This window comes from Cololabis saira, chromosome 22, assembly GCF_033807715.1.
Source record: "Cololabis saira isolate AMF1-May2022 chromosome 22, fColSai1.1, whole genome shotgun sequence".
Classification (NCBI taxonomy): domain Eukaryota; kingdom Metazoa; phylum Chordata; class Actinopteri; order Beloniformes; family Belonidae; genus Cololabis; species Cololabis saira.
Genome location: NC_084608.1, coordinates 2,518,956 through 2,544,217, shown reverse-complemented (window position 1 = coordinate 2,544,217; position 25,262 = coordinate 2,518,956). Strand labels below are relative to the sequence as shown.

Below are 25,262 nucleotides of genomic sequence, written 5' to 3'. Positions count from 1 at the left end.
GTGACAGGGCTCATGACAGAAATAAAAACTTCTCTCAACTCCTTAACCGAGGACATGACTGCTGTTAGGGTGCAGCAAAAGCAACTTCTGGAGCTACTGGAGTTCGATCTACTCATTAAAGTGTGGGGGAACCCGGGTCCTCGGCGCTGACTGTGGGGGAACCCGGGTCCTCGGCTGCGGGGGAACCCGGGTCCTCGGCGCTGGCTGCGGGGAAACCCGGGTCCTTGGCGCTGGCTGTGGGGGAACCCGGGTCCGTGGCGCTGGCTGTGGGGGAACCCGGGTCCGTGGCGCTGGCTGTGGGGGAACCCGGGTCCGTGGCGCTGGCTGTGGGGGAACCTGGGTCCTCGGCGCTGGCTGTGGGGGAACCCGGGTCCTTGGCGCTGGCTGTGGGGGAACCCGGGTCCTCGGCGCTGGCTGTGGGGGAACCCGGGTCCGTGGCGCTGGCTGTGGGGGGACCCAGGTCCTTGGCGCTGGCTGCGGAAGGAAACATGGAGGAAGGAAACAGTAAGGACCGACAGGGAGCAGGGAAAGACAAGACCAGATCTACACAGGGGATAACGAGACACAGGTGCGAACAATCAGGGCAGATGGAAACAGGAAGAGCAGAACTGAAAACCCAAACTGGGGGAAATGTCAAACCCTGACACCCCTAAACTCAGCTACCATGTTCTTTTCAGACAGAAGAAGAGTTCTCCAGGTAACCCCTCTAAATAAGTCATACTTATTATTTATTTCTCTAATTATGCAGTAACAACATTTAACATTGCTAATTGAGGCCTGTGAACGCAGTCAAGTACCAAATCTTTTGAATGGAGCTCTGTTTAGAAGTGTTTAACAAATGTTTCCCACAGTAATCACTTGTCCATGTGGTTAAAATGACATTAAAATGACGTGGACTCGATTTGAAACAAATGTTGAAGTCTGGTGTTTTCCTCTCATGAGAACGCGTATGACCCAAAAGAGAAACAAAGCCCAGAACCATGTGCTTTGAGGCACTGAATTAAGCGTGGTCTTAATGCACGCATTATGCATTCAGAATACTGGACTGTTTTCTTATTGTGCCTTTCATTACTTGAATGCAATGAAACATTCCTCCGGCCATAGCTGCCTCTCCTTTTAAAAGGGGTTTTTAGCAAATATGATGATTAAAGCTTCATAAGGAATCACTATAGGTTGGCCCTATCAGCCAGGATCAGCAGTACACCAGTATATCGCAGAATGCAGGACTTTCTTTGTGTATTCACATTTTTGTTGCACGTTTACAAGCAAGAGATTTTGACCCGAGCAAACGACCCAGGATGTGAAAGCAACCAAATACTCTATTTGCTATATACCAAAGTAATGAGACAGAGAATTTCTTAGAAAATGTATTTTGTGAATTACTTAAAAAGTCAGAAGTTTCCTTCTCACATTTCTATACCTTAAAACATGTTTTGGAAAGCCCAAATGATGTCATGGCTTTGAAAGCTTGTGATAGGTTAACTGACAACAACTGACTTAACTGGAGGTACAACTGTGGATGTATTTAACCCTTTATGACCGGCTAGAGCTCCGGCACTCCTGTTTGCATATTGATTTTCAAAATGTATGTGCAATTACAACCAAATAAAACAGAGCAATCATTCTTTTTTGCATGTTAAACAGGAAAGGTTTTTACTTACATATCCTAATTAGTGTCCCAGAGTTTTAATCCATTAAATCGTGTGGAAAAATCACATAATAATCCAGTAAAATTGTGCACACGGAAATATTCATTATTGACATTGCGGGTTATTTATAGATCCGGTACGTGTTCACAGCACGTCCAAAGTTGACGTACGTTGACACGTAGCTACATCACGTCTTTCACGCCACTTCCCGCGAGAAGGGAGGTGACGTCATTCCCCCGGGAAACTAGTCGGTTTAAATTTTTGCACTTGTTCGTGCTTTTTATCAGAGATTTTCATGAAAGATTACTCAGCGACGACCCACACACACCGTACACACAGTACACACTCACTATACAAGTCCACACATCACGGTTTACCGTGAGCGAAGCAGAGTTCAGCGCTGGATGAAGACGCAATATCTAAACGCAATATATGAAATGATATATCTCAAAAACTAAACTATCAATTCATTCCAGTTAAACTTCCTGTGGTTTGAAAGGCTTCTGTGTTACTTTTTTCCATTGACAGTTTTGAGGGATCCAGCTGTAGGATTTCTGTATTTAGAAAAATATATGTAAAATTAAAAAACAATTTACATTTCTTTGGTAGTTATTTGCAATTTTTAGCAATTCATTTAGTTAGTATGGACTTCTAACATACAGATCATTAAAGATTGGCTTATATTGGTTGTTTAGATGCATAGCAAATAAGAATACAGCATAAAATGGCAGTATAGCATGCAAAAATGTAAGAATATGCTTAGGCGGACTTGTTCTATGGTCGGTCATAAAGGGTTAAAGGCACACCTGAAACAAACTGTCTCCTTGTGTGACGTCATGGGAAAATCAAAGGAAATCAGCCAAGAAACCAGGAAGAAAATTGTGGACCCCCACATTTCTGGTTCATCCTTGGGTACAGTGTCCAGTAAATAAAGACACAGTGGAACACGTCATTTGTTGCTCTTCATCTGGTGTTCTTACCTCCTTAAAGTCCTGTCACACCTTGGGTGCTGAATACGCTGAATATGCTGGCTAACGTCAAATAAGTTATGGGTAGGTTTTGTATGACTTCAGGGCACGATGAAGGATGGCACAGGTCGCAGTACGGCGAGGTTGTTAAGAAACTTTGTGCGTGCAGCATACAGCTTGTGTGAGCTATGCCTTTGTTATGCCTTTGTTGACACTCGTTCACACACGCCACCTCAAAACTCCATGCTGAGCAGACGTCGGATGGAAGATCCAGCAAGACGGAGACTAGAATTTTTACAAATTGTACTCCAACATCTGCAGCACCTTGTCATAAGAGCGTCATGGTCCCTTTAACAAGCTGGGCTCAGTTTGTGTGAGTGCAATGTGCACGAGAGGCGCGTGGATGAGAGTGACGGCGTGGTGCTGCACAGATGTATAGAGAAGTTGACCGGGAAGGTCTTGTTACACCCGCAAACGTAATAACAGCCCACAAACGTAATAAACCACAAACGTAATACAAATCTGCAGCTTTGAATGTAATAATCCCGCAAATGTAATACATTTCCCACAAACCTAATAAAATTTGTCTACTGCAAACGTAATACTGAATTTCCTTTGCCGCACACGCACACGCACGCACACGCACGCACACGCACACGCACACACACACACACAGCTCATTCATGCTCATATGATTTTAAGGGCTATGGCTACGAGCCTATGCTGGTGGCTTATGAGCCAATGTTTGTACCATTTAATGTCTGCATATCAAAAGCCAAAAACTTGAATAGGTAGTCCATTCTTTGAAGTAGGCCTAATAAAAACATTTGTCAAGATTTAAGACTGGTCCGTGTTGTTTTTGATAGTAACATGGGCCAAGACTGTCTGAACACTGACAATTAAAGGCTTGCAAATAAATAATGACTGGTGAACTTAAATTAATCTACCTTATGTGAATGCAGGAAAGTGAGAATTGCCATGTAGGCTACGGTAAGTACCAGAAAATTTCCCAATGTTACATTATTTTACCTTATTTTAAATAAACGGCCTTTCAATTAAGTGTGATGTAATTGTTAATGAGTTGTTGCTGCAAATAGATGAATGTATGGGTGTGCACCAACACTCTGCCAATCAGAACAAAGAAGACGCACAGGCAATGGTCACTTCGCGGTAAAACAGGCTACAACTTTTCACCCCTTTCCCAGTAAGTCAGCATGATGTATCGATTAATTCATTGAAATCTCAAGATATATGATGGTTTCACGGTGGTTTTAAAGCTCAGTGTGCTATATTGTCAAAAGTGTCACCCTTGTATTTTTTTCCTCTTATGTAGCATGATACTCCACCATAATTAGCTGCACCACATGCCAGCTTAAAATGAAGTCGATAGTCACTTCACGGTAAAACAGTTCAACTTTGCAACAACTTTTCACTCCTTACCCGGTCAGCCAGCATGATGTATTTGGTATCAATGGATTTGTTGAAATCTACCTTAAACATTCAGTCCGCTAGATTGTCAAACATGTCGATGTTACATTTTTCTCTCTTATGCAGCACGCTAGGATCCCCTCAGTTATAATGTTTGAAAACATTATAATTCATTAATTGTTATTAGTAAGGATCATTTTAGATGTTTATGTTGTTTTAAGATGTTATGCTTAATGTTTATAGCCTGTACTATTTACAACATCAGCATTTAGTTTGTTTTCACAAAATGTAGTTTGATATTGTAATACTTTGTATTACAGTTGTGGTCTATATGACCGTTGTGGTCAGAGGTGTAAATGCTCAGAAATCTTATGTGTTTTATTGTAGGAGCTTCTAGGCTGTGACCTGTCTGAGCCTTCAGGACCATAGACAGCGATGGTCACAGACTGACTGCTGCCAGTCTTAAAGGTACTATATGTAAGACATTTGTAGATTTGTAAATTGATTTATTTTTGAAAAAATGGGACATGCTGATGCACATATTCATGTGAACATGTGGGATTATAGCCGTATGGCTAATTTCCATCTCTAGTCCCATTGGCAGGTTGGTTTTTAATATAGAAATCACATTATTAATAAAACACACAAAGATACGTGTTGAGTGCGTATTATATTGCAACTTGCTCAATTGCACACTAGATATAAAGTGCTATTTTAATTGCACAATTCTCAATACATATTACAATAATTAAATACGAACAATGGTCATTTTATTATACTGAGAGAACTCAGCTGTACAGAAATATAAAGTGCTTGTTGCATTGCACATTGCACTACTGCCTAAGAATAAAAGATTTATACCAAATCATATTTGTGTTCTCGCAGGTTGAATTTGAATCTCCGCATAACGTTGATTCTACTGTCTACACTCTGTATGATATGTGCTGGACAAAGCGTACGCCCAATGGATGATGAGACCTACAGTACTATACTTAAGATACTCAAGGGGGAATTTGATGTCCCGGTTGCACACAGGACGTAAACTCAACGGTCCGCTTCGGTCAGAGTATGGAGAAATAGGGACAAGTATTCCTTGAGTGATGATGGAAAGTCCATTTTGTGCAACAGGAGGTTAGTCGTGAAGAAATCTGATATCCCAGAACTAGCTAAGAGAGGATTTGATGCCACCAAAGGTTGGGTCTCAGTGGATGTCAGGGGCTTCACTGAGTGTTTTGTTTTGCTTTTTGAATTAATCGTGTAATTTTGGCGCAATTTATGCCATTTCTTCGGCCGTTAATGTGGCCCGAACCGTAACGTGCACCCAGGTGTGTTATACATCAAAATGTGCGTCTCGATCCTGTGACGATAGGCCTTACTTTTCTCCTTCCTACTTTCTGCCATAACTTTTGAATGGTTTGACATAAAGACTCGTGGGTGGTGTCATCTGACTCGGTTTTGACTCCTTTGGTGTAAATTAGCCCCACCCCTTCATCTGATTGGTCGATATCTGATATTTCCTTCTTTCTGCCATAACTTTTGAATGGTTTGATATAGAGAGTCGTGGGTGGTGTCATCCGCTAAATGTCCAGGCCTGAAGAATCTACATGCAAGTCATACAAGCTTCCACTGCAGCCTGAACGTGCACAAGGGTGTGAGGGCCCGTTCATCGCTGCTTGCAGCTTTAATTTAGTTTATTGCTGGCTACACGCAAAGCATTAATTGGTAGAAGTAATCTGTAGGCTATTGAAACGTTCTATGAACGTTCTACGAAACCAATACGTTGTAAATATGTCCAACTCGTTATGAATACGCTCTGTGCACGGCCAAAGTTGAAAAAAAAAAAAAAAGAATACTTCAGCTTAAAGGTAGTGTCCTTGATGTTGGAAAGCTAGCAAGGTTTGAAAGTGGCGCCTTCTCTAAGCCCTGCCCCCCCTCCCCCTCCCGTCAGCGCTTCGTCCAAAGCCACGCCCCCACAAACTTTGGGGAACGCGCATTTGCAGGAGTCGAGTTTTCCAGGACATTTTGGACAGCACATTTTCAATAAAACTACCCCATGTCTCATTCACCTGTAAGCGAGGCCGGTTTTAGGGGGGGCTGTGCCCACCCAAACGTGCGTCCTGCCCACCTGCGTCTCCATCCCGGCGAGAGTGGAGAGTGGGTGGCGGTGCGCTGCAGGCTCTAGAGCCACAGCTACGCCGTCTACGCCGTAGCCTACGCTGTCTACGCCGTAGGGTACGCCGTAGCCTACGCCGTAGCCTACGCCGTAGCCTACGCCATAGCCTACGCCGTAGCCTACGCCGTAGACGCCGTAGGCTACAGCGTACCCTACGGCGTAGCCGTGGCTCTAGAGCCTGCAGCGCACTGCCACCTACTCTCCGCTCTCGCCGGGATGGAGACCCCTCCATCCCCACGGACCCCCATACTGCTTCCGAGCCGGAGCTGCTGCGGCGCTTCATTGCGGCTGCACGGGTCTCCGCGGGCTGCTGCTGCTGCAGGGGTTGGGCGGCATGAAGGCATCTGATTGGTTCTTTCCCCCCCTGCCAAGCCTCTGGTCCTGGACCAATCCGTTTCATTCGGACCGAATGAAACAGATTGGTTGGAGTTTTTACATGATTTAAGCTGGGAGGGGGAGGAGGCGGCGGGGCTTAGAGGAGGTGCCACTTTCAAATCTTGCTAGCTCTCCAAAATCAAGGACACTACCTTTAAACTAACTTTTTAGAGAAATTTTGATAATTCAGCCTAAACTGGCTAAACCATCCATATGTGATTGGGTTTTAAACTCTGGTGGGGACCAGAAGATTATTTTATAAATCTCCTGCTGCATAAATCCCTTGTACTGAAAAAAGAGTAAAAAAGACTGTAGACCGGGAGTCAGTTTAAAATATGAGGTAAACTGAACCCGGCTTGTCAGAGGGGATGTCAACATATAGCTGAAAAAGACGGATATGTAATAAAAATCAAAATGTGCTTCTCAACAGGCAATACGGAAAGTCTTTTGGGTTGTGTCCTTCACAAAGGTGTTATTTAACTTGGTAAACGTTTTATATCCACAGCGTTGATGTCATGATTGCTGTGCAGGTCTTGAACTTAGGTTCCATGATGCCAGCTCACTTTATGAAACTGTCAGAAGCATGTGAAGAATGACATTTTATTCTCCCTGCAAGTCAGCTTCAAGGCAGTAAAAACCACCAACATAAAAGCAGCAACATTTAATTTAATTTATTATTTTTTTTGCTTCACATTTTCCTTTAATTCCACAGTAAACACCAAAATAAGCAGATTGCTTTCCTCTCTGCTGTGTGATCGTAATAAACATCTCAGTGCACACATGTCCTAGCTGGTCTAAGGTCTTTTTCCAAGCAGAGGAATGTGCAGAACGGGAGGAATGTGACTGAACTCAGCTTTGCTCTGCAGGGTGGAGCAGACTCAAGAAACTGAGACTTTTATTTTGTAGAGCCTCATTTTCAATATTTATTGAAAATCTATCCAATTATATATCCTTCCATGTGACTTTCAATATTTGTAGTTGTTTTGGCAGAGACCACATGCTCTGTCTAGCCATCTGTTTGCATGTGTGCAGGGCCGCTGCAAGGGGTGTGCGAACCGTGCGACTGCACGGGGCCTCGCGCCCCAAGGGCGTTGCGCTTTGGGTCATTATTATTTTTTTTCCTCTCCGTTTTTCTTTTCGTTTTTTTTTCCTTTTTTCCCTTATAAATATCAACAGTCACGTTCCATTACAGACCTAAATGTGTACTAGTCTGTGCATATCAATAAATATATGTGCAATGATGCGCGTGTCTGTTTTTCAATACAACTGATCAGACCAAGCGCAGACACAAGCTGCTCTGATCCAGACAGGTGGAGTTGGAACAAACTGTCACACAATGTCGAGAGAACGAGACAGATTCAGGAAATTTCCATCAGGGAATGAAAAAAGAAAAAAACTAAATAAAATGGAAGAGTTTAATGCCTCTCTGAAAGGCTTGTTTGATAAATTTGATACAAAAATCACCGATCCGACCGGGTCTCAAGCAGCCGCGGGGCCCCGCGTCGAAGCAAGCCCAAATGATGATGAGGCAGGGGAAGGTATCCAGTATTTTGCTAATTGGAGAGTTAAAATTGCGCATATAGACACCCGATCCGACCCAAAAAAAACCCCAAAATTTCACGCAAGGGCCCCCCCCGGCCGTTTCGCACAGGGCCTCGCAAATCTCCCAGACAGCTCTGCATGTGTGTGTTTGTTTTGGTGTACACCAGGGGTCCGTTTCACAAAGCAGGTTTAGTGAAAACTCGGAGTCTGTTAACCCTGAAATGAGGGAAACTCTGAGTTTTCCGTTTCACAAAGGGAGGTAACTCAAACCAGAGAAAGAGGAGTAATTCTAGCCCGTTTCACAAAGAGAGGTAACTTAAGCTCTCGGTCAGTTACCGTAGTAACAGACTCTCTGAACCTAACCTGGTCGGGACCAGGTTTATATCGTGAAACCTGGAGTTTTTTTCTGCGTCTCCGCCTCTTTCAGAGCCGCACGCACATTTGATTTCCTCATTCATTCAGTCAGCAGGCGAGTTTTGGCGAAGTTCTGTCGTTTGTCATTAAAAACAGAGTCAGTGTATATATATTAGAAGTCCATTGTCACGAACACGGCATGTCCTTTTGATGAAGACACAATTGATGAAGGTGCAGCATTAATGCGCAGAGAATTAAATATTCGTCGGGAGATGGTTATCAGACCGCTTAATACATGTATATTATACATAGTCTCATTACAGGCAAAGCAATATATGTTAATCCTTTATTTGTTATAATTTTGATGACTGAATTGTTTAATGATTTCATAATATATTCTAATTTTTTGAGATTTTTTATTTGGGGTTTTCATAAACTGTGAGCCATAGGCTAATCATCAAAATTATAACAAATAAAGGCTAGAAATATCTCACTTTGCATGTAGTGGGAAATAATATTTGTTTCACCTTAAGTTGAATTTACTACGAATTAAGTTTTGCAATATATCCAAATTTTCCGACCTCCACCTGTATATTATTACATGAATAAATAAGAGCATAATACAGGGGTCTCCTACTCCAGTCCTGGATCCACCTATCCAGCATGTTTTAGGTGTCTCCCTGCATGAACACACCTGATTCTAATCAATGGTCGTCATTAACTTGTCATCAAGGTCCGGACAGTTCTGTTGCTGACACAGCTCCTTGTATCATGGTGTTCTGAAGCAGGGAAAGATCTAAAACATGCTGGATAGGTGCTCTCCAGGACCAGGGTTGGAGAACCCTGGCATAATATGTGTCTGTATTGGTTCAATACGGAACGCTACTTTTAATTCCCAATTACGGAACAATTCCGTATTTCAAGGGACGGGTGGCAAGCCTATTATCATAAACCTGTCCAAGCCATCAAGGGGTTCCACAGGATTGCAGGTGAATGATGTAGAGATCTGTTAAATTAATTTTATATTATATTCTGTGCTGCGGTGTTACTCTTTTTTCGAAAAACATGTTCAAATTCGCCGTATGCGCGCATTAAAATCTCTAATTCCATTCGGGTGAAAAAGGACACGGCGTGAAGTATGTGGATCTTCAGATGCAAACTAACGTTTCCTCAAAGGGATTTTGTAAATTGAAATGATAAATAAAGTTTAAAATAAAAATAATAAGTATGTCGCTCTTTTGTTGTCGCCGGTTGCCATGGTGAATCCTTGTATCAGCGCTCTACTGATGATGGCTTTTTATTTCCCTCACGCGCTTGCTTAACTCCAGGTGAAACTACTTAGAGTTGAGTAAATTACCTCAAATCTGCTGTTCTGGAACCCAAAACTCAGAGTTTCCGATCTCAGAGTAGATCAACTAAGAGTTCAGGATTAGACTCAGAGTTTGTTGAACCAGCTTTGTGAAACGGACCCCAGGGGTGTTCAACCCTGGTCCTGGGGACCCCTGGTGTACACAGATTACATGTGCACCATTCAGTATAGAGTAAAGACCAGGGGTAGGCATTCCTGGTTCTCTGGGGCCGCTGTCCTGCATGTTTTAGGCCCTGTTTACACGTAGAAGAAAAACAGTGGTGTTTTCATGCGTTTTGGCCGTTCGTTTACACGAAAACGAAGCTCAAAGTCACCAAAAACCATCATTTCTGAAAACTCCAGCCAAAGTGGAGATTTTTAAAACCTCTGTCTTCACGTTTGCTTGTAAACGGAGAGAAACGGACATTTAAGATTCAGAACGTCACATTATGAGACAGAAACGTCACCAGCGTCATGAGTGACACCTGCGTTTACAATTAGTTTGGCCACCGTCAATATCTTCTTGTATTTTACCTGTTTTATATTCTAACGTCACACTTAAAAGTAACTCCACTTCTCTGTCACTCCAAACCAAAGACTCTGGTTCATCTTGGAAGTAACTGGAAGTTACTCGTGTCATTTGTTGATGTTTTTTTCCAGGATTCTGATTGGCTAGCATGACTTTATCTTCTCGTTACACTGCCCCCTGTAGGTTTTGCTGCTCATAGCACCTTAACAGCTATTTATGCAGGTTCCATGAAATTATGGTATTTTTCAAAACGTAGAGGGGGAAATATCTGTTTTTGTAAATACCCGGCTATGTGTAAACGTGGCCCTGCTCTAACACGGCTGATTCTAATTAATCATCGTCATCAGCTTGTCATCAAGGTCTGCACAATTCTGTTAACGACACAGTCACTTGTATCATGGTGATACAAAGGAAACATCTAAAAACCTGGCCCTCGAGGACCAGGAATGCCCACCCCTGGTCTAGACGTATGTCTACACACACACACACACACACACACACACACACACACACACACACACACACACACACACACACACACACACACACACACACACACACACACACACACACACACACACACACACACACACACACACCAGTACCCACCCGGAGGGTTAGAAGATCCACTTTATACGATTTCTTGTCTCTGTTTATGTAATTGAACCATCAGAATTTATCCAAAGTGTTGTTTACCAACTGCTTGACACTGGTGTGATTGTGTGACATTTCTGATTGAAAGAAGTCGTCTTCGTTTATTTTACCCATATTTGCCGCCAAGGTTGGTTGCCGAAGCTACGCTCAAATTTCACTCTTCAATTATACTATGCATAATAATTGCTCTGGAGACTGATTTCTGCTGTTAAAAGTTATCATTTTCCTGGGAAACCAGGTGGTGCCCCACGAGGATTATATCATTTTGATAATTCAATTTGATAAATAGTCGAATTTATTAATTATTAATAATTGTTGAATAAAATTATTAATAACCCTCTGATAACTGGACAGCCCGCTACTTGTTGCACAAACGTTGCCAGAAAACCAAGAGTGGTCAGCACCTTTATGTGCACCGAGATGGCGCGATTCCGGCGGGTCGGTCTGTCTAACACTGGACCAGTTCAGCACAGAGATCCAAGACTCTGCTCTAGGGAATCACAATCGGCTTATTAGCCAGTCATCATCATGGGCCAGGGAATCTTCATGGTCCCTAAATACTCTCTCCATCCTGATCCATTTACGTGATCTTCAAGCAGTGCCAGCGCATCCATGGTGCAGCATTACGCACGGCTGTCACCACGCAATTTATATTCTTCCTCAGCAATTTGTTACACACCTTGTCACGATAAATAATCAATCTGGTGCTATTCACCACTCCATACCATTTGAAGATGGACGTATGATATATGAACGTAGTACCTACTACAAATACAGGCGTAATGGCTCACTTACAGAACACATAGATCTATAACGCTGCCGGCTTGGGTGTACATGGATCTATTGATTGATTGATTGATTGATTGATTGATTGATTGATTGATTGATTGATTGATTGATTGATTGATTGATTGATTGATTGAAAAAAACAAAAAACAAAAAAAAAACAATTACACAAAACAAAAAAGAATACAAATAAACAGTCATTAAACAAAATCAAGGGGAAATAAACCTTCATGCCCGAAAAGGAGTAGGAAGAAGTAAAAAACTTATTGGGTCCTACCCCCTGTTTCTATTTCAATTTTGCTTGAAAATAAAAATAAGAAAAAGATAAAACAGCAAGCTTTACTTTATCAAAAAAATTATACTTGTTATTAGCAGAGCAATTATAAATATTATACATTATACATAGTATACATATACAACCAGAACATTTGTCCCACCTCCAACCAGCAGACCCAGGGGATTACACTTTCGAAAGTCTGCTGATTTTCAACTCTGGAAACTTTTAATGGATTTTAAAGGGGAAGATATAGGAGTTAATGGAATTGACTGTTCATTTACATGTTCACTTACTGTTCACTTACATGTTCATTGACTGTTAATTTACATGTTCATGTACTGTTCATTTTCTGTTTATTTACACGTTAATTTACATGTTCATTTACTGTTCAGTTACCATTCATTTACATTTACATTTTCATTGTGTTGCTGTTATGTAGCTGACCTGTCACACACACAGAGTCATACAGGCTGTTCTTGGACATGCCCATCCTTACCTCAAGTACAGCCCACACACCACATCATCACACACACACACACACACACACACACACACACACACACACACACACACACACACACACACACACACACACACACACACACACACACACACACACACACACACACACACACACACACACACACACACACTTGCACACACACACTTGCACACACACACTTGCACACACCCACACACCCACAGACGACCAGACAAACAACATGAGCAGAGAACACACACAATCACAACACACACGTGTGAGCCATGAGTAATTGCCTGAATCATGCTGAGAAAGTCACAGAAAGTGTACTTATGTGGTTGTGACTTGCTGTTCCAGTCAGCCTTAATGTGAAAATGACACTTGTTAAATGATTTTCAGCTGCTCTATACACTTTTTATTTCAGTCATATATTTATATGAGGAGCAGATTTGAAGGCACCTGTTGAATGCATCCCAGAGGCTTTCACATTTAAAATGTCAACTGTGAACCTAAACACTGTCCAATCTGAGCGAAGCTCAGGGAATATCTTTGTGTCTGCAATAAAAGTATTTTATTCCCAGTCAGCAAAACACCTATAACTCTTCAAGCAGCCTCAAGAAAATGTGCCCTACATCAGCAATCTCTTAACCTTTAAAAGGGCCCGAGCACTGAGGGTGGGAAGACCCTATTGAAGCTGGGAAAAAAATCCCAAAGGGATTAATAAATGGTAAATGGTAAATGGCTTACACTTACACGGTTTCCAGCTGTACTCCTACAGCCCCAAAGCGCTTTACACTGTAGACATTCACCCACACACGCACACATTCACACACCGGTTGTCGGCGGAGCTGCCATACAACGGCGCTGGCCTGACAACCGGGAGCAACCAGGGGATTCAGTGTCTTGCCCAAGGACACTTTGGTGGACACAGGAGGAACTAGTGTTGGAACCACTGACCTTCAGGTTCATGGGCGAACGCTCTACCAACTGAGCCACCTTCCCCACAATAAAGTCATCTGAATCTGGTGGCGAAGAGCATCTCTGAATGCACAACACCGGAACCTGCAGCGTGGGAGTGAGAGGGGCAGGGTAACGGCCGGTCAGGCGAGATTTGTCCGTCAAGACTCCTCTCCCTGGCCCTGCCCCTTCTCAACCTTTCCCCGACCCTGCACCTAACCTGGGGTTTGCTGATTGGGCCGGAGCTTCGGGAGCTGCATGCTGGGCTGCGGTCCCCGCCCCTGGTCATCCCGTTGCTGCTTCCACCTGCCTGCTGTGTGCTGTTGACGTCCCCGACCCCCCATTCTGGCCCTCGGCAGGAGGGTCCCCCCTTATGATCCAGGTCCTGCTCAAGGTTTCTAAAGGGGAGTTTTCCTTGCCACTGTTTGGCTTAAGGCTTTTCTCCCACTATGGGAGTTTTTAATTCAATTCAATTCAATTTTATTTATATAGCGTCTAATACGACAGATGTTGTCTCTAGCAGAGGTGTCAAGTAACGAAGTACAAATACTTTGTTACCTTACTTAAGTAGAAATTTTGGTTATCTATACTTCACTGGAGTAATTATTTTTCAGATGACTTTTTACTTTTACTCCTTCCATTTTAACGCAATTATATGTACTTTTTACTCCTTACATTTTAAAAACAGCCTCGTTACTCTATTTCATTTCGGCCTTTAAAAAAAAAACTATCCAGTTTAATTGCGCAAAACCTGGATAGAGTGAATTTGGTTGTAGTTGTGGCACAGATGTTCTTGTCCAGTTTTGTTCTTACATCCGTTCCCTCAGATTCCTGCAACTAAACTTGGATGTACATTCCAATAAAGGTTAGGATAAATGATAACATGCCTCTGAAGTTTGACTTTTTGCACCATTACAATACTTATAGGCAACTAGTCATCATATCTCCTGCTCTCTGAAACACATGTTAATGCTCAATAGTACACATATATGGTTCTTTAATATATTTGCATTATACTAAGATGCTTCATTTTCAATGGCTTTTGTCCTTAATGGCTTTTTTTCCCTTACCTTACTTTTACTTTTATACTTTAAGTAGTTTTGAAACCAGTACTTTTATACTTTTACTTGAGTAAAAAACTTGAGTTGATACTTCAACTTGTACAGGAGTATTTTTAAACTCTAGTATCTATACTTCTACCTGAGTAATGAATGTGAATACTGAAGACACCTCTGGTCTTTAGACGCTTTCCAGAGACCCAGAACATGAACATAAACATAAACCCCTGAGCAGTTATTACATAAACAATGGCAGGTAAAACGGGGGCTTACAGTTTAAGATTAAGATTCCCAGAATATTCTAATTTTTTGAGATAGGATATTTGAGTTTTCTTAAGCTGTAAGCCATGATCAGCAATATTAAAATAATAAAACGCTTGCAATATTTCAGTTGATTTGTAATGAATCCAGAATGTATGACATTTTTGCATTACTGAAAATAAAGGACTTTATCACAATATTCTAATTTTCTGAGACAGTCCTGTATGGTTTTAATCGGTTAAAATCACGGTACTTTTGTCCATGTCACGCGGGGTGAGAAGTATGAAGAACTCTAGTTTGACTCCCAAGAGAAATTTCAGATGATATTAAATTCCCTACGTTTCTCTCTGCTGCTTTGAGTCTGTTGTTACGCTGACAAAGAAACTTTTCTAGGTCAAGTCGGGTCTTCGGGAAAACATCTCCAGCTACAGAAAAAAGGACCCAAATTTCTGAAAGCTGCCAGATGTTCTCAAAGTCTACAGCGTAGTTCAGTTTTGGCCCGTAAGAAAGCTTTAATAACCAGGAGCGCTTACTGTAACTCCTATTTACTGTAACTCCTATTGGTGACTGACTTATGTGGGTTTGAAAAGGGCCACGCTCTGAGAACAGACAGCAGAAACATGGAACCCATCAGTCTGATCATGATCACGCTCGTCCAGGTGGAACATACTATGTAGTTTTCTGAAAGGCTAAAATGATGGAAAGATTAGAGCATTATGGTTTTAATGTGGGGCTTGATCTCTGCTACAGTTTGCCAAGCCTTGCTGAAGGTTAAATTGCACTGCGACTGAAGCTCTTCCAATATAAAGTGAATTCGACACAAGTCAAAATAATCTACCCTGCATTTGTTGAGTTCTTCAGTTCCGTCTGTAACATAATAACCTCTGATAATGATCAAAAGACCTAAACATGTCTTGATTTGAAATCCAAGAACGGTGCATGTGTTTTCTGTTTAAACCTGCTGCTTGATACTGATTCGTAATAAATCCTGATCAGAATCATGAGTGAAGTCAGCATGGAGGGTGGCAATTTGTGATAAATCCATCCGGATCAGTAATAATCCCCATCCATGGGGTTTTACTCAGGAGCTTTAAGTATTTAGATCAGTGTTTGGTGAAATGCTTCTGTTCTGGCTTTGATTAAGGGAGGTGAGGGAAAAAGCAGGCACACACACAAACAAGTGTGCAAGGAGATCTGTGCAGCCATGAGTACCTAGCATCAAAATGGTCTCACACATAAAGATACTGCTGCCAAAAAATACTGCATCTGAAAAAAAAAGAAACATTTCCTGCATTACCAATTTCTCCAAAAAGAAGTTTAAATGCAGGGAAGAAAACCTCAGGACATCTGAAATTGTCTATTAAGAGCCAGGACTGGTTCTTTGCAAAGATCCATGTCCTCACAAGTGTAAAGGTGCTCAACAAAGGCAGCTGGGGCGTAAATGTATCTGCATGCACCGTGATGACAAGACTTTTGAACAACAGCCTGGTGTCTTGGTACAATTCAGATATCCGCATGTTGAAACAAAGAGTGCGTAAAATAGAAAGGAAGTGGCACTCTTGTAAGTCTGTAGACTCTTATCGTGAATGGAAAGATATTCTAATAGTATATAAAAAAGCCATTCGCAAAGCAAGAACAGCTTATTATTCAACGTTGATAGAGGATAACAAAAGTAACCCACGTTTTCTGTTCAGCACTGTAGCCAGGCTGACAAAGAGTCACAGCTCTGTGGAGCCGTGTATTCCTGCAGCTCTCAGTAGTGAGGACTTTATGAGCTTCTTTAACAGTAAAATCACGAGAATTAGAGAAGAAATCAACCAGCCGGTTGTGGGCGTTTCTTCAGCTTTAGCGACTTCCCTAGGCTCTGACTTGTCTCTAGACTGTTTTGATCCTATAGACCTCCCTGAGCTGACTTCACTCGTTAATAGAGCTAAGTCTACCACATGTATGTTAGACCCCATCCCGACTCGACTATTCAAAAATGTTTTTTCTCTTATTGGTGTGACAATACTGGACCAAATCAACCTATCCCTAAGCTTAGGATATGTACCACAGGTTTTCAAATTGGCAGTAATTAAACCTTTACTTAAAAAACCTTCCCTTGACCCAGACACCTTAGCTAATTATAGGCCAATTTCTAACCTTCCATTTGTATCTAAAATTCTGGAAAAGGCAGTTTCAAGCCAGTTATGTGACTATTTGTATAGAAATGATCTGTTTGAAGTCTTTCAGTCAGGGTTCAGAATGCATCATAGCACAGAGACAGCACTGGTTCGAGTCACGAATTACCTCCTTATGGCCTCAGATAAGGGACTAGTGTCCATACTGGTTCTACTGGACCTCAGTGCTGCTTTTGACACTGTTGATCATGGCATTTTACTGCACAGGTTAGAGCATGTTGTTGGGATTAAAGGGACATCTCTACGTTGGTTTAAATCATATCTATCTGACAGGTTCCAGTTTGTTCATGTACATGAGGTTTCTTCAGAACAGTCGAGGGTCTGTTATGGTGTTCCGCAGGGTTCAGTGCTAGGGCCAATCTTGTTTAGTTTATACATGCAGCCCTTGGGAAGTATAATCCAGAATCACGGCATACACTTTCGTTGTTATGCTGATGATACGCAGCTCTACTTGTCTATGAAGCCGGATGAAACAGAACCGTTAGTTAAACTTCAGGCATGTCTTAGGGACATCAAGGACTGGATGTCCAGAAATTTCTTGCTTCTAAATTCAGATAAAACAGAGGTTATCATTCTTGGTCCAGAGCATCTTAGGAAGGGATTAGATGGTGTTGCGATGGCTTCCAGTGCAACTGTGAGAAACCTTGGTGTTGTTTTCGATCAGGATTTGTCGTTTAAACCATATGTTAATCAGGTTTGTAAAATAGCGTTTTTCCATCTCCGTAATATTGCAAAAATTAGGAAAATCCTCTCGCAGAGGGATGCAGAAAAACTAGTTCATGCGTTTGTATCTTCTAGACTGGATTACTGTAATGTGTTGTTAGCAGGATGTCCAAGTAATTTGCTGAATAGGCTCCAGCTGATCCAGAATGCAGCAGCACGAGTACTGACAGGAATTAGCAGGAGAGACCACGTCTCTCCAGTGTTAGCGTCGCTCCATTGGCTACCTGTAAAATTCAGAATTCAATTTAAAATTTTATTACTTGCATATAAAGCCCAAAACGGCTTAGCTCCGCAGTATTTACAAGATTTGATAGTGCCTTATGTTCCTGGCCGAGCTCTCCGCTCCCAGGGTGCAGGTTTACTCGTAGTTCCTAGAGTATCTAAATGTAGATTTGGAGGGCGGGCGTTCTGCTATCAGGCACCATTACTTTGGAACCAACTTCCAATCTGGGTTAAGGAGGCTGACACCACCTCCACCTTTAAAACTAAACTTAAACCTTTCTGTTTAGTAAAGCTTATAGTTAGTGTTTAGTAAACCTCTAGCTGGTGTTGGTAAATCTCTAGGTAGTGTAAACTTTAGTGTGTTAGAGTCAGTAGTCATAGTCGCAGCTATAGAACAAAACTATAATAGTTAGTCTCAAATATAGCTTCGCGGTAGATATGCTGCTATAGGCTTATGCTGCAGGGGGGCACCGACATGATCCGCTGGGCGGTGCCTCTCACCCTTCTTCTCCTCTCCTTTTCCCTGCCTCTCTTCTCCATTACCATTTTTATTTATTATAAATATCTCATAGCTATCATTTTTGTCCATCGTTCCTGTAGTTTCTTGTGCCGGCCCCCCTTTTTTCTCTTTTGTGTATGTTTGCAGGCCGGAGCCTCAGGAGCGGCGTTCTGGCCTGTGTTCCCGGCCCTCCCCCCCCCTCTGGTCATCCCATTGCTTCTTCCACCTGCCTACGTGGATGTCTGCTGTTGCTGCTTCCGCCTGCCTGCACCGCCCCCCCCTCTGGTCATCCCGCTACTCCTTCCACATGACTGTTGTGTGCTGCTGACGCCCCCCCCCCCCTCTGGTCATCCCGCTGCTGCTTCCACATGACTGTTGTGTGCTGCTGACGCCCCCCCCCCCCCCCCACCTCTGGTCATCCCGCTGCTGCTTCCACCTGCCTGCTGTCTGCTGTCAACGTCCCTGACTCCCCCAGTCTGGCCTTCGGCAGGAGGGTCCCCCCTTATGAGCCTGGTCCTGCTCAAGGTCTCTTCCCTCCTAAAGGGGAGTTTTTCCTTGCCACTGTTTGGCTTAAGGCTTTTCTCCCACTAAGGGAGTTTTTACCTGCCATTGTTTATATAATAATTGCTCGGGGGTTTATGTTTATGTTTATGTTTATGTTCATGTTCTGGATCTCTGGAAAGCGTCTAGAGACAACATCTGTTGTATTAGACGCTATATAAATAAAATTGAATTGAATTGAATTGAATTGTCAAGAATCGCAACAAAGCAGCCACTCCAGGTATTAGGGCCCGAGCACTGACAGTGCGAATTTTTTTTTTTTTCTTGTTATTTTTCCGACGAAAGGAGGGCCTTTTTGCCCCCCCCCACACTAATTCACACAGGAAGATTTAATTGAATTCTAAACAGGTACACCACAGTTATTTACTCAGATTCCTCATCATTTCACTTCTTATGTTACAAGACAAATGAATCATGTTAACTGTAAAGAAATCACAACACGGAACGTTCACAAATGACAACTTTATTGTTAAAAAAATAAATAAAACAACATTTGTAAACATTATATACACCATTTATATACACCATACACTGTTTATATACACCAAGTTGTAAAATAACGTCACTTACCGATGACTCGTGTGCAGTTGCCGGGTCCGTACTGTTGGTACTGATCCTTTTATGAGGATAAGTGTCGATGCAAAACCTCATTTTTACTGTCCCTCGTTGTTCAAACAGCCACACGATTCACCGCTTCGGAACAATGGCGGAGTTCTTGTCCCGGCGGAGTTAGTTGTGGGCGTGGTTTCAGCAGCGGAGGCCGACCTCTGGAAATTGCTCCCGTCGTTGCGTAAGGGGAGCAGAATCTGAATGGCTCGTAGAAGCCACATGACACTGGACGGCTCATCCGGGCGGCTGTAGAATTTGGTTGCTTTCCTCCTTCTCTGAGTTGCAGTCTGAGGGGAGACCACATATATGTTAAAACGTGTTTTTCATAATAGGTCCCAGGTTTTCTCCCACTAGGGGAGTTTTTACCGGCCATTGTTTATGTAATAATTGCTCAGAGTTCATGTTCTGGGTCTCTGGAAAGCGTCTGGAGACAACTTCTGTTGTATTAGACGCTATACAAATAAAATTGAATTGAATTGAATTGATTTGAATTGATTGGTCGATATCTGATAGTTCCTACTTTCTGCCATAACTTTTGAATGGTTTGATATAGAGAGTCGTGGGTGGTGTCATCCGCTAAATGTCCAGGCCTGAAGAATCTACATGCAAGTCATACAAGCTTCCACTGCAGCCTGAATGTGCACAAGGGTGGAGGACCCGTTCATCGCTGCTTGCAGCTTTAATATTCTAATTAAAATGTTCAGAGTCAAAGTTCATTCAATGCCAAAAGTCATGAACTGACAAAATATGATCAAATAAAGCAGTGTTGTGCCACAGAGGGGGTGCTGGTTTAGTTATCAAAGAGTTATCAATGATTGTCCTTCAACAATTATTGATAATTAATAAAGTAGATTATTTATCACCTTGAATTATCAAAATGAATTAATCAAAACGGGGCACCACCTGACATAATCAGGAAAATAATAACTAAACAGCAAAATCAGTCTCAAGGTAAGTTATTTTTCAGAATAATAGTGAAGGAAGGAGTCCGAGCACAGACCTTTGCAACCAGCAGTTGTGACAAATATGTGTGAAATAAGCACAAACAACTTCTCTCATTCAAATTGATTAGAATTTATTTACACAAGTGTTAAAAGATGATAAAACAACACTTAAAAAATACATTCCGATGGCTAAACTACACAAAAACAACAACTAACTAAACATCAACACAAACTTCCGATCATCTGCGTGTGTGTGGGTGTCAGAACAAGGTAGGGGTGTAACGATACACAAATCTCACAATACGGTACGATACACGATATTGAGGTCACGATAACGATACGATATTATGGCAGTATTTTTTTAACAACCTTGAATGAGGAACATATGACTGGAAAAAATTGTCTTTTATTTGAAAGACACAAAATACAAAACAATGCTGTGCGTTTGCCTTATTGTTACAGTTTGTAATTCTTTATAACTGTTTAAGTTTTAAAGAGAAACTCAGGCCAACCATTTTAAATGTCAGGTTTGCATTATGCATCTTCAGTTCTATTTCGTCCCTACTGACCGCCAGGCGGTGCTGTAAGCACTGGATATCTCCCCTCGTGACCCCTGCATGACCCCCGGAAGGGGTATATCTTCCGGCGTCAAGCATGGGATCGACTCCTTTTATCTTCTCGCTCCGCGCGTCTAAAGTACGGGACGGAAATAGGAGCTTGGTGAAGCTTTTTCCTTTCCTCCCTAACACCGCCGGCCGGGTGCAGCTTCGTGCCATTCAGGTAGGAGTAACGTTTTTTTTTCGTCCTCCGAGGAGCTGTGGCCGGCGCGATATTTGATTGTGTCGGGTTGCGGCGGCGTCTCCCCGCCCCGCCCCCCAGCGCGGCTGACAGAAGGTGAGCTGTCAGCTGCGCCTGACACCTGAACAATCTGTGCAGGGAGACAGCGTTTCGCTCCCTCACCCACTTTATTAATGTGACAACATTATTTTTTCCTTGCAGATTATTTTTTTCTTTGAAAAAAAAAGAGGAAAAAAAAAAGAAGACAGAAAAGGATAATTTTTTTCTTTTGAAAAAAACAACACAAACACCTTTTTTTTTGTCTTTCTTACAGCCGTGGTGAAGGCAGCGTGTCCGCTCCCCTCTCCCACCGGCACATTTGTGGTGACGGCAGCGTTTCGCTCCCTCTCCCACTTTATTAATTTGACAACATTATATTTTCCTTGCAGATTATTTTTTTCTTTGAAAAAAAAAAAGGAGACAGAAAAGGATTAATTTTTTTCTTTTGAAAAAACAACACAAACACCTTTTTTTTTGTCTTTCTTACAGCCGTGGTGAAGGTAGCGTGTCCGCTCCCCCCTCCCACCGGCACATTTGTGGTGACGGCAGCGTTTCGCTCCCTCTCCCACTTTATTAATGTGACAACATTATTTTTTCCTTGCAGATTATTTTTTCTTTAAAGAAAAATTATAATATAAGAAAGGAAAAGAACAGCGCCTTTTTGGCCTGTTTTGCGGCCGTGGTGACAGCGGCGTTTCCGCTCCCTCTCCCACCGGCTCGTTCAGGGTGACGGCAGCATTCGCTCCCTCTCCCACTTATTGATGTGACATTATTATTTTTCCTTGCAGTTATTTTTTTCTTTGAAAAAAAAAAAAAGGAAAGAAACAAGAGAGGATTGTTCTCTTCTTTTTGAGTAAAGACGCCTTTTTTTGCCTTTTCTCATAGCCGTGGTGACAGTAGCGTGGCCCTCCCCTCTCCCACTGACACACCCGTATTGACGGTAGCGTGGCCCTCCCCTCTCCCGCCGGCACATTGGCGGTGACGGCAGCGTGCTCGCTGTGGTGACGGCAGCGTTTCCGCTCCCCTCTCCCACTGACACATCCGTGCTGACGGTAGCGTGGCCACTCCCCTCTCCTGCCGGCATATTGGAGGTGACGGCAGCGTGCTCGCTGTGGTGACGGCGGCGTTTCCGCTCCCCTCTCCCACCGACACCTACGTGGTGACGGCCGCACGTCTGCTCCCCTCTCCCACCGGCACATCCGTGGTGACGGCAGCGTGACCGCTCCCACCGACACATTCGTGTGGACGGCAGCGTGTCCGCTCGTCTCTCCTACCAGCACATCCGTGGTGACGGCAGCATGTCCGCTCCCTCTCCCACTGACGCATCTGTGCTGACGGTAGCGTGGCCGCTCCCCTCTCCCGCCGGCATGTTGGTGGTGACGGCAGCGTTCTCGCTGTGGTGATGGCAGCGTTTTTGCTCCCCTCTCCCACCGACACCTACGTGGTGACGGCAGCTTGTCCGCCCCCCTATCCCACCGGCACATCCGTGGTGACGGCAGCGTGTCCGTTTCCCTCTCCTGCCAGCACATCCGTGGCAACGGCAGCGTGCCCGCTCCCTCTCCCACCGGTTGCTGTGATGGAGCGTTCATGCCCAGGGTGCATGGCCGCCCTGGATCCTGCGGATGACCAGGCCGTCGGCCAGCCTCCCCTCATCCCAGCCGGGGTCTTCTCTGAAGCGATCGGCGAAGAGAGTGAGGGGTGCCCCCAAACGACGGCAGATGACGAGCCAGCTCTCCTCTAAGGTAGATCGCTTGGCCGCCGATATGGAGCAGATGAAGGCGCTCCTCCTCAATCTGCAGCCTGGTACTGGCCAGGTGGAACCTGCCATGCCAGAAGTTTGCTCTGGGCTCGCCACCGCCGCTGCCAGAGGACGCCATCTCCATTGCAGCCTTGGCGAGCCGCTCCAACAGCCGCTCCCATCAGGGGACCCGGCCTCACAGCGCTCGGGGTTCTCCTCGCACTCATCTGCCCAGGGCTCTCGGGAGGGGACGGCTTGTTCCTCCGTGGAGAGCGTTCTCTGCACTGCCCTGGCGCACTTGCAGCTGGATACACCGCGTGCAGAGTTAGCCTCTAGCGCCTTCCACAGGTGCAATCCTTCTCCGGTGGAATTCACCATTCCGCCTTCGTCGGATTTTGAGGGAGCTGCACTCATGCTGGAGAGGTGTCACAGCCCTCTCCAGGCTGACAGCTGATGACCGCGCTCTGACGGCGATGGAGGACGCGGCAGTGGCTGGTCTCCACCACATGCCCCCCATCGAGCCCTCCATTGCAGCGCTGATAGTGGCTCCTGATGAGGCTCTGAAGCCAGATCCCAAGGGCCCCTCTACCCAGTGTAGGGTTACTGATGGGCATATTTGTCAGGCTTATAACACAGCGGCCCGCATTGGCCGGCTGGGGAACACCCTTTCCCATCTTCTGCTGGCTCTCTCAACCTCCCTGCAGGATGCACAGGTGGAGGATTCCACACGGGACATGTGTGACATATCCCTACAGGCTTTTGCCTCCCAGACGAGGGGGCTGGGGCGGCTGATGTCCACCCTGGTGCACACGCGCCATCATGTCTGGCTGGCGCAGTCACCCCTGACGGGGACTGCTCGTAAGGTTCTTCGTCAGGCACCTGCAGAACCGGGGGAGCTGTTTGGGGCGACCGCCCTGGAAGCTCTGAACGCACCGCCCTGGCTGGTGTGACCAGGCAGCGGCTGGTGTACCTTCACAGGAGTGAGGCAGCTTCCAGTACACCAGGAGGCCCTTCACCGGCCCCCGGGCGTCGCCCCCGGCCGCCTGCCCACGGCGGCCGGCGCGGCTTTCAGCGGTCTGTGAGTCAGCCTGCTGGTCACTTTCGCCCCCCTGTGCGCGGACCGTCCCAGCAGCGTCGGGGCGTTGGTCCCGACCGTCGCCCCCCCGGGACGTCAAGAGCCCGGGGGAGACGGCGCTAAGGCCACGGGGCCGGTCGTCGGCTACTTTTCCGGCAGCAGCTCAGTTACTGGGCTGCCTGCTCATCGGGGCCCGGGCGGTTTCCTCCCTAGCCCATGGGTACGTATTGCAGTTCCGACACCGGCCTCCTACCTCCGGCCGGGTTGAGATGACCATCGTCAGAGACCCGGCAAACATTCTGGCTCGGGCTCAGTACAGTACCCTACTGGCCAAGAGCGGCATCATGCCGGTGGACCCCGCCGCGGCCCGGGAGTTCTACTTGAGCTACTTTCTCGTCAGCAAGAGAGACGACGGACGTCGTCCCATCTTGGACCTGAGGGACCTCGACGAATACGTGAAGGTCCTGCCCTTCCGGAGGCTTGACCACAGCGGATGCTCTGCATTGGTCAGGAGGAAGTGGTTTGCAACTGTGGACCTACAGGGCGCTTGTTTCACGTGCCGGTCGCGGCACGTCACCGGTAGTTCCGGGGGTTCACCTACCGGGGCCACCGTTGTCGGTTCAGGGTGCTCCTGTGCGGGCTCTCCCTGTCACCGAGGATTTTTTTCACCAGGTGCGTGGTGGCAACCCTTGCCCCTCTTATACCTTTGGGCCTGCTGTCGCTACGCCCCCTGCAATGTGGCTCGACAGCCCTCGCCTGGATACCAAGAGGCACGGGCGCAGGCTGGTCAGGGTTTTGCGGGTGTGTGTCCATACCCTTGCACCCTGGAAAGACGGGACATTCCGGCTGAGGGGTGTGCCCTTGGGCGCTGTCCCCTCCCTGCCGGGAGGCTGTCATCAATGGTCCTCCCGGGTCCGCACGCGCCACGTCAACGTGCTGGAGCTCTGGGCTCTGCACTTCACACTCGAACATTTTTTGCAACTCCTGTGGGGGACGCACGTGCCGGTTCGGTCAGACAGTGTGTCCACTGTCCC

At 44.9% G+C, this 25,262-nt stretch overlaps 1 protein-coding gene across 1 annotated transcript in view; it reads left to right on the top strand.

Annotated features, from left to right (window-relative positions):
• LOC133423729 (uncharacterized protein K02A2.6-like) overlaps positions 1 to 24,235 on the top strand; it is a 36,565-nt gene extending 12,330 nt beyond the window's left edge. Inside the window, exon 2 of the mRNA XM_061714043.1 lies at positions 24,108 to 24,235. Within this exon, the coding sequence (XP_061570027.1) occupies positions 24,108 to 24,235 (128 nt within the window). The remainder of the gene's footprint in view (positions 1 to 24,107) is intronic.
• The last annotated feature ends 1,027 nt before the right edge of the window (positions 24,236 to 25,262 follow it).